A 15,282-nucleotide genomic window follows, 5' to 3' on the forward strand; every position below is an offset into this window, starting at 1 on the left:
TGTACTGTAGGCTCCATTAAATTATAAAGAATGTAAGTATTATTAATGAAATTGATCTACTGACACAAATCCTGGCTAACAGTGATTGTATCAGCCTTTTCTGTTTGGCTGTGGGTCGAGGGATTGTTTTTTTCTTCTTTCTTTTTTTTATTGGTCTACTGGTTTAGAGTAATACAAATATATTAGCTGAATATTCTCTTAAAACAAGTCTTAATAACTAATGAAATTGTGCTTCTCAATTTACCTTGTTTTAACTAAAGGTTCTTGGTTCAATACAAGTTAAGCTCAATTTACAGCTTTTGTGGCATAATGTAGACAGTACATAACCACCAAAGTACATATTTATCCAAAAGTATAGCAAACAAAACATTATACATGTTAACAGGATTTTAGTGTGATAAAATCACTTACAAACCTAATCTGTGTAAAGTTACATACAATATTACAACTTCATTATCATGACACTGAAATCCTGTAATACACTTTACAAAGATAAGGTAAGTGATCACACTAAAATCATGTTAACGCATATAATGTTTATGTCTTGTATACATTTTTTATATATATAAACAAGGGACAATTTAAGTGTTGAACTTTTTCAAAAGAGGACAAGTGGGATGTTTTTGCCAATAAAACAACTGTTTTGGAGGGAAAAGAACAGAATGGAGAAGAACATTCCTGAGAGGAGTCTGACACATGAACACTGATTCAGACAACAGTCTTTACACAAAATCACTCCATGTGTGTGTATGGTGTTCAAAAACAAAAGAGAAAAAAGAGATTAAAATAGGAGAAGATCTAGGCTGGCCCTGGCATCAGAAGCCCTGAGGGAATATCACACAATAGCAACGTTTTTCTCTTTACTTTTTTTTCCTTCTGCTTTTCGGAGTTGGGAAGTCTTATTTCCCCTCCCTTCTTTCTGCTCCTCCTCTCTCTCCCCTTCTCTCTTACTTCTCTCTCTATTCTGCTGCACATTTTTTGTCTGTTCTATGGAATGGCTAATACTATGGTTACCTTACGGTGCCCAGAGTTGGGCTCTCTCACTTGGGATGCTGTCAGTAACCAAAGGCTGTTTTTGCAGACTGTGTCTCCCAAGCTGGGACCTTCATTAGGGACTACAGCTACCAGTACATCCACATCTGGACCCCCAGAACTCAAACTGAAGCCCCCAAGCCGAGAAGTCCGACCCACAGTTAGTCTGGTTCCATTGGGAAGCCGAGCAGTTCAGCCGGCGGGTGAGTTTCACTTGTTAAACACACTAGAACAGAAAGAACTCTCAAGGGCATTACTTAAGGAAGCGAGGCGTGCCTCTAGACTTGTTTTGTTGAGCCAGTGTACTGTTATACTCTTACACTTTACTCTAACACTGATTATCATGTCTACTCATTTTACTTGCATCACTCTCACAGTTTAGGTAACTTACTGAATCTACAGAGGAAAAACAGGTTTTGTCTCTATGTGTGTGCTATGAATCTGTTTCTCTGTAAATGCAGGGTATGTTTGTGCTGTAATTATAGTGTTTCTCTGATGCACCTTTGCTGTACATGCAGACACAGCAGAGTTGATATTTAAAAATCAGAGATTTCTCTACCTCACACAAGCAGCCACACACATACACGCGCACTCAGAGTCACACAGGGAGTACACAGGAACATGCAGGAAAACTTCTTCCCATGCTTTTGTACTGGAGTGTGTGTACAACATATCCCCTTCCATTGGGGACATCCTTAATGGTTAAAAAAAAAATAATAATAATAATATATAAAGTAAATAGTTTAATGTTAAGTTTATTTTTTTATTTATCTTTAATTTGTTTTTAATGCTGAATAATTTAAATAAAATCTGCTCATCTAACCCTTAAAATGTGTTTGTTGGTGGAACCTAATTTATTCAGGTTGATTCAGTGATGTTTAATTATATTTGTAACTTAAAACAATTTAGATGTTAAGACACAAAGCAGTTTTTTTTAGGTTTACTAGGGATTAGGGTTAGGTTAGGGTGGGGTTAGGTAAGGGTTAGGTAAACAAGAGTGTATATGTGTGGGTCAGGTTTTATCTACTTTGGGGAACGTCCATAAAAGGATAGTAAAAAAGAAAAGTATAGTTATAATGATGGTCCCTTTAAGGAAAACAATTTAAACATACTAAATAATATCTTAATCAAAATGCAGAAAGGTTTGTGTGTTAGGTTTAGGGTTAAGAAAATGCCATTGGCTAAGTAAAAACAATAGAAGTCAAAGAAATGTCCCCACCGTGATTGAAAAACAAATGTGCGTGTTTGTAAGAGAGAGAGGTTGGAAGTTGGGCTGCAGCTGGTGTTAATAAGCTTGCAGAATGCAGTACTTCACTGTCCAACCATTGCATAGTGTTGCATAACTCTCCCTCACTTTCTAAGGCCATACATTTGTCATTTTAAACCATAATAGACACTTCAGTTTAACACTTATCACTTAACTTCAATTTCCTACCTCATATTGTCTATTCCTCTCTCTCTCATTCTTTCTTTTTTTCCACACTGTCTCTCTTTCCCTCCTCCCACAACTGTCCTGTGCATTTGTGTGTACCCTAAGGGTCTTTCCCTTGATATTCATCCAGTTCCTGTTCTGGTCAGAAAACCCCACATTTTTGTTTCAGGAAGTGGCTCTTTCAATGTGCTCAATGTGTGTATGTGTGTTCATTTACACACTTTTGGGTCTAACCCTTTTCCTTGACATTACTTTTCTTTTTCTCTAATGTGTGTTCCCTCGTTCATTGGATGTGGCAGCAGGAAAATATTTGGGTGCCCGTGGTTTCATTGCCCTTATTCTATATGTTAATGTGTGTCATGTTTCAGTGTCACTGACAAACAAAATTTAATCCAGCAGAAAATGTTCAATTTATCCCAGACAATTGCCGTCTTGTTTCTGCTCCTCTGTGAGACCACAGGACCTCACTGTGACTTTTGCACTAAAATCGAACAGCTGCCAAACAGGGAAAAGATTTGTCAAATCATATCTGTTCTGTGGACCTCCTAATGTTTTATTCACTTAGCCACATTAATTTAGTTGTCCCACTTGTGAAAGTCATCTTTTTAGATATTTGATAGCTTTTAAAATTCAGTTTATAAGTGTGGACAGCAAAGAGTGACACATTAAATCAAATCACACCAAATCAAGAATCTACGATGACTCTGCGGATTGCTGCCTCGGCGTGGAGCTCTCCAGTTCTTTTGCTGTTTTTGTTTGTTTGTCCCGTGATAGTGATGTCTTTTCAATCAGTTTCACCAGAGATGAACTGTTAAATATTTGGCAGCAAACACCAGATCATTTTTTACTCGTATTTGATTATTCTGTCATTTTGTTGGACATTTTAGTCGGAGGACCTACGGTGCTCCACACGCGTGCTAAAAGACGCAAACTTGGGAATCAAGCCGGGTGCGCTGGTCAAACTGTGTAAACACAACTTTGCTGTAAATAAGGACTTTGCTTACTCTGCTGCTCTGTGCTTCATGGAAACCTGGCTGATTGAAACCATTCCGGACAGCGTGTTACATCTGCCGTTCTTTCAGCTGTTCAGAGTGGGGGAAAAACGAGAGGTGGTGGAACATGCTTTTATGTCAATGCAAATTGGTGTACAGATGTAACAGCATTGAAGATGTGCTGCTCTAATTTAGAAGCGTTCTCCTCAACTGTAAGACTTTGTACTTGCCACTTGAGTTTACCTCGTTTATTCTGGTGAGTGTTTACATTCCTCCACAAGCGTGCATGAACGCAGCGCTGCAACATCTGGCTAATTACATCACAGACACTGAGCAACAACACCCAGACTCACTTATTATTTTTGGGCATTTAAAAAAGAAAACCTCACATGTGAACTGCCAGTATACAAACAGCACATTACATGCCCTATCCAGAGACAGAAATATACTGGATCACTGTTACACTACATTAAAGGATGCATATGACTCTGTCCCTAGAGCATCTTTGGGACTCTCTGATCACTGTCTGGTTCATCTTCTTCCAACCTTCAGGCAGAAACTAAAATCAGCTAAACCTGTAGTTAAGACTGTAAAAAAAATGATCAATAAAGCAGAGCTGGAGATATAAGCCTGCTTTGACTGCACTGATTGGAGTGTTTTGAAGCTGCAGTCACTGACCTGGATGAGCTCACAGATACTGTGACATCCTATATCAGTTTCTGTAAGGACAAGTGCATTCTTACTTGGACTTATTTAACATACATCAATGGCAAACCATGGTTTACAGCAAAACTCGGGCTGCTTTGTCAGGCCAAAGAGGATGCTTACAGAAGTGGGGATAACATTTTGTATTATCAGGCCTAAAAGAAGCTACTATGAAAAGCTGGAAAACAGGTTTGCATCATTTTGTTGTGGCCTGAAAGCCTGAACACAGTAGGGAATCAACAACTGGCTGATGACCTGAATGTGTTTTACTGTAGATTTGAAAAGCCCAGTCTTACACCCCACACCCACTCTGATATTCACTTCACACAAACACCAACACCTCCTGCAACCACCCTCCTCCCCCCTGTTGCTACTCAAGCTGCACTTAAGATTTGTGAAGAGGATGTGTGCCGGGAATTCCAGAAACAGAAGATAAGGAAAGCAAAGGGCCCAGACTGTGTTCCACCCACTTGTCTAAAAGCCTGTGCTAACCAGCTGGCCCCTATCTTAACACAAATCTTTAACACATCACTGGAGCACTGTGAAGTTCCCAACTGCTTCAAATGCTCCACCATTATCACTATTCCAAAAAAAAACAAGATTGCAGGACTTCAAAACTACAGACCTGTCACCCTGATGTCTGTGGTCATGAAGTCATTTGAGAGACTGGTGTTGGCCCACCTGAATGACATCACTGGACCCTTACTGAATCCCCTGCAGTGTGCCTATCGAGCTAACAGGTCGGTGGATGATGCAGTTAATATGGGACTGCATTACATACTGCAACATCTAAACAGACCAGGGACTTATGCAAGGATCCTATTTGTGGACTTCAGTTCGGATTTCAACTCCATCATCCCTGCTTACCTATGGAATAAATTTACCCAGGTCTCAGTTGATTTGTGGTTGTACTTCCTTCATTCAACCTGCCACGGGTGCTGCTGATCCAGTTCTACTCCGAGTCTGTCCTCTGCACTTCTATAACTGTCTGGTTTGGTTCAGCTACCAAGTCATACATAAGAAGATATAAAGGATAGTCCGGACTGCTTGGTTTTCACCTTCCCATCCCACAAGAACTGTACACCTCCAGAGTGAGGAAAAGGGCTGGAAAAATCGCTTTGGACCCCATTCACCCAGCACAATACCTTTTTGAACTGTTGCCCTCTGGCCAGTGCTACAGAGCTCTGAGCACCAGAACAGTCAGGCACAAGAACAGTTTCTTCTCTCAGGCCATTCACCTTATGAACAGTAAAACTGTCCCCAAAACTCTCCACTGTGGCAATACAATCAAGTGCATATTCAACTATTCATTCATATTTATATTCCAATTATATTTATTTGTCATATCCTACCTCTTCTGCACAATACTTCAAATCAACTTGCACATAACTGTATATCTGTATATAACATATCTGAACAACATTATTGGCCTAATGTAGTTTCTCTATATAAAAAGTCCAAAATCAGACTTGCCTGAGGGTACTGTATATGTCCAAAGGACTTTTCAAGGTTAAATACAAATCAAGTTCTCCAGCATGCTGTGGATTACCACAGAAAATCATTTTGACTCATCCCTCAGTTTGTAAAAAAAACAAACAAAAATTGGATTTATGCACTAATAGTTGAAATCTATGTAACAAGGCATTGTACTGTAATAACCTTCAAAAAATATAATAATAATAATTTTATATAGCACCTTTAACGGTAGATTCTCAAGGTGCTTTGCAAAGAAAAAAACTTTACATTAAAAGAAAATTAATGTAAAGTCATCTTTTTCTTCAGTTAAAAGATGAAGAAAAGAGTAGGATGTACACAATTCAAACATGCAAATCAAAATATTATTATAAATAAATAATACAGAAATAAAGCAATCAAGTAAAATCTTTTCTGAGATAATGTTCTAAGTTTGGCTTCAAATATACTAAGAATTACTTTGGTAATGCATAACCATAACTTGATCTGCCTAGAACAGATCTCCTACTACAAAAATAATAATTTAGACAACTTTTCAACTCAAATAACACACATTTTTTGTATAGAATTATTAATATAAGTGCTGTAACAAAAATAAGTCCTTTACATTTCTTCTTTCAAAACCTCCAGAATACCATACCCCATATAATTTATTGTAAGAACATTACTGTAAACACAAATTCTTTTTTTTTTAAACTGAAGTCTAAATAATCGCCGGTTGTGCTAGACAGTAATTAACAGTTTCATGGGCATAGATAGCACTTAACGGAATTATTTATGTTTCCTGAACACTCCATCCACCTTCCATTGGTCAAACAAACAGATACTTTTGTCCCACCTCAAACTCATGCCATTGCTGTGTCATGTTGGGTGGGATGCTGTCAAACAGCAATGTTTTGATAACACCACAGATCCACATTTACACTTTTCCGGGAATTTAGCTTACTAATAGCTTACTCATAGTTGTTTCTGGAGTGGTGGTGGTGGCGGCATAGTGGACTTAAGCACATAACTGGCAATCAAAAGCTCGCTGGTTCGATCCCCACAGCCACCACCATTGTGTCCTTGAGCAAGACACTTAATCCAGGTTGCTCCGGGTGGGATTGCCCCTGTAATAATTGCACTGTAAGTTGCTTTGGATAAAAGTGTCTGCCAAATGCATAAATGTAAATATTTCTACATATTAAGCTCGGATAGAAGAAAATATTTTAGTATTTTATGTGTCTTAAAACAAAAATTGCAGTGCCTTGCTTTCTCCAATAGGTGGCATTTATCTAACTCAGTTTCATGACTCTTGTGTCTCACTGCTTTTGAATCTAATGCAGTTTTAAAAGTATTTTATAAGCACATAGGATGGTGCAATGGTTAAGAAAGTGGTTTCTGGATCAGACTCTGGAGAAAATGAGACACAGCATATTATCGTTCCCTCAGAGCAGTCAGTGTGTCAGACCAACACATTCAAACCTGTATGCTCATAAACCAGCTGACTTGATGTGTATTTTTGTGGGTTGATCTCCATAGCAGTGCCCCCAGAAGACCTTACTTTACCTGGATGTGTTTGTGTGAGGTGTTCCTCTCTCTCCTTTAATTCACAGAAACACATATACAGCTTATACCCATTTGAGTCAAACTATTTTATTCTAAAATGTTTTGACAGCCTTGTAAATAGATAATGAACATTTTAAGTTTTCAAAATTTTGAGTGAACATTGATATGCTCTCTAGATCTAAGAATCGGCCATTAGAAAAACCCAAATCGGCCATCCACTATATACCATGGTACTGAATGATTACAATTCATATTATTCAATTATTATGGTTTTTACATACACCAAGGTGCTTCTAAGAGTACTATTGTACTACAATGCTACATAAAACATGGTTTTACAGTAGTACCATGTCTACAAATCATGTTGGTGCCTTTTTTAAGTGCACTATCTCTTTGTTCTCTCTATATATCTGAGGATATTGCAGTTCAGGCAGGGCTCATTTGCCAGCTTGAGAGCAAGTGAGTGCAGTGTGGAGGAAAAATTGCTGATGCACACCTGAGTCAGTCATACTCAGTGTGTGTGCGCAAATTTAAGTGGATATCCCATAAGTCAGCTCTTTTGGTGCATCCTATATTTTCTGAACCACACATACCACACATTAGTTTTGTCTTGCAATCAATGAAGCACAGAGACAATCTGCTGGGTATATGTTTATGATTAGCATAGCTTAGTGTACTATATCCTTTATATAAGTATAATCTTTGTTAAAAGATTTAAAGGGATAGTTCACCCAAAAATTTTAATTCTCTCATAATTTACTCACCCACATGCCATCCCAGATATGTATGACTTTCTTTCTTCCACTGAACACAAAGATTTTTAGAAGAACTTCTCAGCTCACAATGCAAGTGAATGGTGGCCAGGCCCAGAACTTTGAAGCTCTAAAAAGCACATTAAAGCAGCATAAAATGTATCCATATGACACCAGTGGTTTAATCCATATATTCAGAAGATATATGATAGGTGTAGGTGTGAAACAGAACAATATTTAAGTCATTTTTACTATAAATCTCCAACTTTGAGACCAGTAGGTGAAAATATGCATGAAAGAACAAAAGAAGAAGAAGAATGTGAAAGTGGAGATGTATAGTTAAAAATGACTTAAATATGTTTCCCATCCTTGCTTCTGAAGATATGTATTTAACCACTGGAGTTTTATGGATTGCTTTTATGCAGCTTTAATGTGCTTTTTGGACCTTCAACCTTCTGAGATATTTTCTAAAAATCTTTGTTTGTGTTCTGCAGAAGAAAGAAAGTCATGCACATCTGGAATGATGATGATATTTTTCATTTTTGGGTGAACTATCCCTTCAACACAATGTGAATGCAACTGTCATTATGACATATCTAAGGTTTATTTAAAATAACATCCAATATCACAATTAATTTTGATGTCAGTGATGATGATGTTGATGATGGCGACAATGTCTTTTGTTCTTTGCTTTCAGGCATTCCAAGGATGCGCACCACAGAGAGGTCGACAGGGCCTTGCACCCCCACCACAGTCTCAAGCTCGTCCTATAAGGGTGCTCAGAGAGTGACCTCTTCCAAGCTGCCTGTCAAAGGCATTCCCTTAAGCCCTAGCTCCTCATCACTGGGAAGTACAATCAGTGAAAGCAATGGTATTGCAGTAAACAAAGGTGTGTGCGTTCGCGTGCGTGCGTGTGAGTGAGTGAGTGAGTGAGAGTAGTTGGTTACCCAGTCCAAGAATTGAAAACTTCTCAAACTAAACACTTTCCACTTATATGAACATTGTCTCTTGTATTCTCAGTCATAATTTTTTTCAGACAGTCAACTGAGCCATAAGTTATAGCATTTACATTTGGCAGACACTTTTATCCAAAGCGACTTACAGTGCACTTATTACAGGGACAATCCCCCCGGAACAACCTGGGGTTAAGTGCCTTGCTCAAGGACACAATGGTGGTGGCCGTGGGGTTTGAACCAGGAACCTTCTGATTAACAGCTTTACCTTCTGATAAAGAACTTTACCTTCTGATAATCAGAACCTTCTGATTAATGGCTTTAGCCATTACACCACCACCACCACTCATACATTTTGCTGTATCAAGGTGCTTTCTTGAGTTGACAACTAAAATGTCCAGTCAACTTAATATATTAAGTTGCGGTTCTATCAACTTAACTTAAGTTGAAATAACAAGTGTATTTATCATCTCTATGATTTTTGTAAGGGATAGTATATGTCAAAGTACCATGATATTATAATCTTATATAACAATACCATGGTACCAACATAGTATTTTTTGCTAGGGTTTCTCAGAAAAAATCAAATATACATATATATATATATATATATATATATATATATATATATATCAGTATATATCATCTCTCTCTCTCTCTCTCTCTCTCTGCCTTAAGGAAATCTCTTTTTTCAGTTCAGACTGCCCTGATTCATTTCTTCAGGTCAGAGGTCACATCTGCTCAGAGTTTGGCAGTGACTGCAAGAAACAATCTTATACAATACAATCTTTGCTCACTACATTACTCACTACATCCTCTGCAAAACATCCTTTCAGGATGATGATTGGTTCATTCCCACACTCACACAAATGGTCTCCAAATGGGTCATATTCTGAACTTAAATAAAAAAACAATCAAGATCTCTCTACTGATACAAGTTGTCATGGTAACTTGGAGCAGTGAGATGTAGATGAATGTGTTTGGAGTGACTAAAGATATTGTTGGTGAATTTACAACAAAATTGGCCATTATTATCAACACAAAAGCCTTTCATTTAAATGATGATTGTTTCATTTAGAAGAACTGAAAAAGCATTGAAATATTACTGTGATTACCGATGTGCTGTATGTGCCATAATCAAAACTTAACGGTGTCCCTAATGGCCAATCTTTTCCTTATATTTAAAGCTGCGGGGGTTGGGATTTTTTAGGGTTGGGGGATATTCAGAAAGCTGTTTTGAAAAGAAAGTAAATTTTTGCAATTGCTTTTGGTCACACTACTGGTGCAGAAATTAAAAAATTGCATAACATATAAAAATTTGTTTTCAAAGAATGTACCAGTGTTTGATTGCCAATTCTTTCCACTTATTTTAAAGCTCATAAACTTAAGGTGAAAATTTTTACAAAACCTTTATGTAAAATAATACATTTATATTCAAGATACATTCTTGAAAACAAGTGTTAAAAGTGCACTCAGTATTTATTTCTTAAAAAAAAAATGCTTTACTCCTAAAGAAATGAATAGCTATTTTTTAACATATGGATAAAATCAAGTCCACTCACATGAAAAGAAGACTATTAAGATTAATCATGGCTGACGGTGAATAGTGAGTTTCTATGATGACATCTGTAACTGACAACTGTTGTGTTTAAATTATGCTTTATCCACACCCCTAGGGTTCAGTGTAAGTCCAAGATGACATACATGATTAATTACTGAGTGCACCTTTAAAATTGTATGTAAAGATATTAAGGAAAATGAATCTGCTATTAAGAATGTTTACTTCTTTTTCTTCTTCTTTTTACTGGAAAACAAGATAAAAAAAAAATGCTGTTTAATAATAGGATTTTTGGCAATGTACACTATCTTATAGTTCAAACAATTTCTCTATTATCAGTTCCTGCTGAGCTAATGAAGAATGAGGAGAAGTCTATCAGACAATCACCCTCATCCCAGACACAAGTGAAGTCTCCAGTCAGTAAACCTGTATCTGGTCACCGCAGCAGAGCAAGCTCTATACCATCCAAACCAGTGGCAGGTGAGGGACAGACACACATAATCCACAGTACGGTTTAGTATTGCTATTAGCAGTAATTCTCTTTAACTCTCCTTTATAAATGTATGAGTCAGCATTCATCTTTCTCTAATCATGTAATATTTGCACTTTAAAACAGCCTCAAAGGGTAAGCCTCTTGTCATCAGATCTTTTATAATCATTAATCAATGAGAAAGCTGAACATCTTGGCTAAAGACACTGTAACTAACACTTTTTATGTGCTAGGTTAATTTGAAAACAAGATATGATTAGAACCATAAATACCTAATATACATATATATATTAGGTATTTATGGTTCTATGTATGGTTCTAATATATAGTATATATATATATATATATATATATATATATATATATATATATATATATATATATATATATTAGGTATTTATGGTTCTAATCATATCTTGTTTTCAAACTATCCTAGCACATAAAAAGTGTTAGTTACAGTGTCTTATAGTGTTGAATGAATGCCTTGCGAATTATCCAAAAAGTATTGATGGTTGGCTATTAATATTTTAACAGCATTCTATCTGCCCCATCCTGTCCCACCCACTGCCATTAAAACACTAAAGCACACAAATCCTCTCCATCAGTTCCCTCACTGCAACCTGTTACTGCACAATCTGTTAGCATATAGTTTGATTTTTTTTCTGCACTGTTTCAATAGGGCTGAAGGCCCCATCTGTGAACAACCAGATGACAGCTAAGACTAATCAGAATGTTTTGCAGCACACTGGATCAGCACGACTTATTCGCTCAGCAACAACAGGTAAGGAGAACATTTTATGATGTGTTCAGTCAGTCATTTAACTGTTCTATTCACCAGTAGCTCTGCCATATCCAAAAACGTGCAGTCAGGGGTTAACATTATATTTAGCTTTTAATGACTTAAGCTTGCCTTTTCGGACTTTCCAGATTTTGTAACCATTTGGGTTGTAACACTGATGATAATTGTAGGTTGTTCCTTTCATTGTATATAGGAAAGGTCAGGATGTAGGCTGCCCACACAGTAGCTTAAAATAGAGTGTGAAATGAGTGTTTCTCTGTGTTGTGTGTGTATTAACAGGTGAGTGTGGATAACTTGTTGATAACAAGTGTGCTGGACAGATTCTGTGATCACATCCAGTTTTCAATGAAAACATAAGAATACACAAAAATACTCACACTTTCGCTTCACATAGAGTTGTAAATCACAGCTATGTGTGTTCCAAATTTTCTCCCCAATGCACTCTAGGTCCTCGTGGTGGCGAATCTCAGTTGCCTCCCTGTCTGAGACCGTCAGTCCGCGCATCTTATCACATGGCTTGTTGAGCACGTTACCGCGGAGACATAGCGCGTGTGGAGCCTTCACACTATTCTCCGCGGTATCCACGCACAATTCACCACGCGCCCCAACGAGAGCAAGAACAACACATTATAGCAACCACGAAGAGGTTACCCCATGTGACTCTACCCTCCCTAGCAACCGAGCCAATTTAGTTGCTTAGTAGACCTGGCTGGAATCACTCAGCACGCCCTGGATTCTAACTCATGACTCCAGGAGTGGTAGTCAGCGTCTATTTTCGCTGAGCTACCCAGGCCCCCTGACAGTGAAATGTTTGCTGCTGGCATAATGTATAAATGGTGGGCATTTTGAGACAGGGTATAGAGGACATTTGGATGTTTTAGAAACTCGCTATGTTACATTTTGGAACTTAAGTAGATGGTTTTGTGTCTAAACATAACAAAAACATTGATCAAGCATTGGCTATGTAAGTCGAAAAATAATTGAATATGTTAAAGGAATAGCTCACCCAAAAATGAAAATCATTTACTCATCCTCATGCCATCCCAGATGTGTATGACTTTCTTTCTCCAGCATAACACAAATATATAGAAAAATATTTAAGCTCTGTGAATAGGTGCCAAAATGTTTAAGCTCCAAAAAGCACATAAAAGCATCATGAAAGTAATCCATAAGACTCTGTGGTTTAATGTTTTAATCCATGTCTTCAGAAGCAAATGATGAGTGTGGGTATATCTATCATATCGCTTCAGAAGATATTTATTTAACCAATATCTTCATTTTCTTGTTCTGCTGAAGAAAGAAAATCATACACATCTGGGATGCATGAGGGTGAGTAAATGATGAGAGAAGTTTTGTGTGAACTAACCCTTTAAGTTTACTCACATACAGTACAAAACACTCACTCTCATTATTTATCTCATTCTCTCTCTTTGTGATACATATAAATGCAAGAAATAGGGCTCTTTGTTTCTCTGCTAAAGGAAGGCTGTGTGTTATGAATGAGGGGAGAGATTTACTTTATTTTATTATTTGTAAATACTATGGAACTGAGGATTACCCTGCAGCCTTTCGATTTCATTCTCAAACTGTATTAATGTTTGCAGCTATCTTTGCTGTGTTCAGAGCATCACTGCCTTGGAATTCATCAGGCTAAAATTCCAATCACATCCACACTCAATTTGCATTCCCAATGATGAATAGAGAAGCACAATAGTGTCAGAACACAGCCGTTCATATGCTGCACATCGACTAGTTTCTGAACAATGTCACTCATCAATATTCCAAGGCACATATCTCAAACATTCTCTCTCTCTCTCTCTCTCTCTCTCTCTCTCTCTCTCTCTCTCTCTCTCTCTCTCTCTCTCTCTCTCTCTCTCTCTCTCTCTCTCTCTCTCTCTCTCTCACACACACACACACATACATTCTATCTCTCTCTCTCTCTCTATCTGACAAAGACATCCATTCAGGAAGCCTGCAGCTTGAAAGTGCATAACATTTTTTGAAAACAGGCACCTGAAATGGACAGAGGAAATAAGAAGAGAAATAATGATGTAGAAAGGATGAAGATACTGATGCACTGCACAAAATTCATTCTCAAATAAATATTCTGGGTTCAATACATGTTAAGTTCAATCGACAGCATTTCTGGCATAATATTGATTAGCACAAAAATGTATTTTGACTTGAATTTGAATTTACAGCTCAAATAATACATGAGTTTTAACAGAAGAATTAATGTACTGTACGAGCACTGGCCCCCACTTCCATTGTAAGTGCCTCACTGTAAAATTGATTTTTGCTTCTTTTTTCATTTGTGTTTTTTAAAAGAATCCATAAGACAAATTTTGTGGTAATCAACATTATGCCTCAAATGCTGTCGATTGATCTTAACTTGTATTGAACCCAGAATATTCCTTTAAAGTGTAAATTTAAAAAGGTAAACATCTTTAAAACAACTTTAACTGACTTTAATTATATTTTTAATTTATTACATTTATAGAACATTAAAAACTGTATAAACATCAAATTTATATAATTACATAATTATATATATTTTTTGATTACTTTATCTGAAAATGTAATTATAATTTATCACATTAATTTTTAAACTTGTTTTAAGCATAAACAAAGGCAAAACAAGATTAAAAATCTGCCAGTCAAGACAAAATACTAACAGTATTTTAAAGATACATATTTTGACAACAAGCATTAATATCTCACATTTTTGCTTAAAAGGTAGATTTATCTTGTTATACAAATATTTCGTCATTTTTTATAGAAAACCAAGACAAAGATACTCAATAAGAATGTGAAGTTTGACGGTTTTTTTTTTATCTGTTTTTCATATGAATAATGCATCAAAATCAATGTTGTTGCTAATAATTGATAGGGATGCACCGATACCACTTTTTCTCTTCCGATCCGAATCCAGTGTTGTTTTTTGCATAATCAGTTTAGAATATCTTTACATTATTGTATGGAACTACGTGAGAAACACAAACCTCTAACTACACATTATTTCAATATAAATTTATAGCTTACTAAGAAACACTTTACTGTTAACAAGTATACTGGATAATGTAGCAGCAAAATTAACAGTAATTCCAGTATAAGTCATCAGGACAAGAAGACGTTTTTTTTTTTCAACTTGTATCTGGACTTTAAAGGATTCATATCTCTTTTTTTGTTCAATTTAGTCATAAGATATCAGCCCACTTTTCATTCACACAGTTATTTTTTGGAACCCATTCCACTTAAATATTATAATTTGTAAACAAATAATCTCAATCTCAATCGTGCACCTTTAACTTTTAAACCCTCATGCTTTTATTATCTGAACTCTCCAGGAAGTCCTGTGTGTCTGTTTGTAGGCAAGTTCACAGTAGTTTAATTCACTTCTTATTCAAATTCTGGTCAAATGCACCTCCAGTGCCATTCTAAATGCATATTATAAGTGAACCGAACTATTAAGGATCTACATCTGAGATGTGGTTCTTTAGTAGCGCTCAAATATTTTGCACTGCGTGAAGGCTAAAAATAGCCGCGAG

General features: G+C 36.7%; 1 protein-coding gene across 1 annotated transcript in view; it reads left to right on the plus strand.

Annotated features, from left to right (window-relative positions):
- LOC127651751 (microtubule-associated tumor suppressor 1 homolog) overlaps positions 1 to 15,282 on the plus strand; it is a 63,432-nt gene that overhangs the window by 19,248 nt on the left and 28,902 nt on the right. Inside the window, exons 3-6 of the mRNA XM_052137746.1 lie at positions 1,082 to 1,235; positions 8,632 to 8,823; positions 10,785 to 10,925; positions 11,615 to 11,716. Coding sequence (XP_051993706.1) covers positions 1,082 to 1,235; positions 8,632 to 8,823; positions 10,785 to 10,925; positions 11,615 to 11,716 — 589 coding nt within the window. The remainder of the gene's footprint in view (positions 1 to 1,081; positions 1,236 to 8,631; positions 8,824 to 10,784; positions 10,926 to 11,614; positions 11,717 to 15,282) is intronic.

Source organism: Xyrauchen texanus, chromosome 11, assembly GCF_025860055.1.
Source record: "Xyrauchen texanus isolate HMW12.3.18 chromosome 11, RBS_HiC_50CHRs, whole genome shotgun sequence".
NCBI classification, from domain to species: Eukaryota; Metazoa; Chordata; class Actinopteri; order Cypriniformes; family Catostomidae; genus Xyrauchen; species Xyrauchen texanus.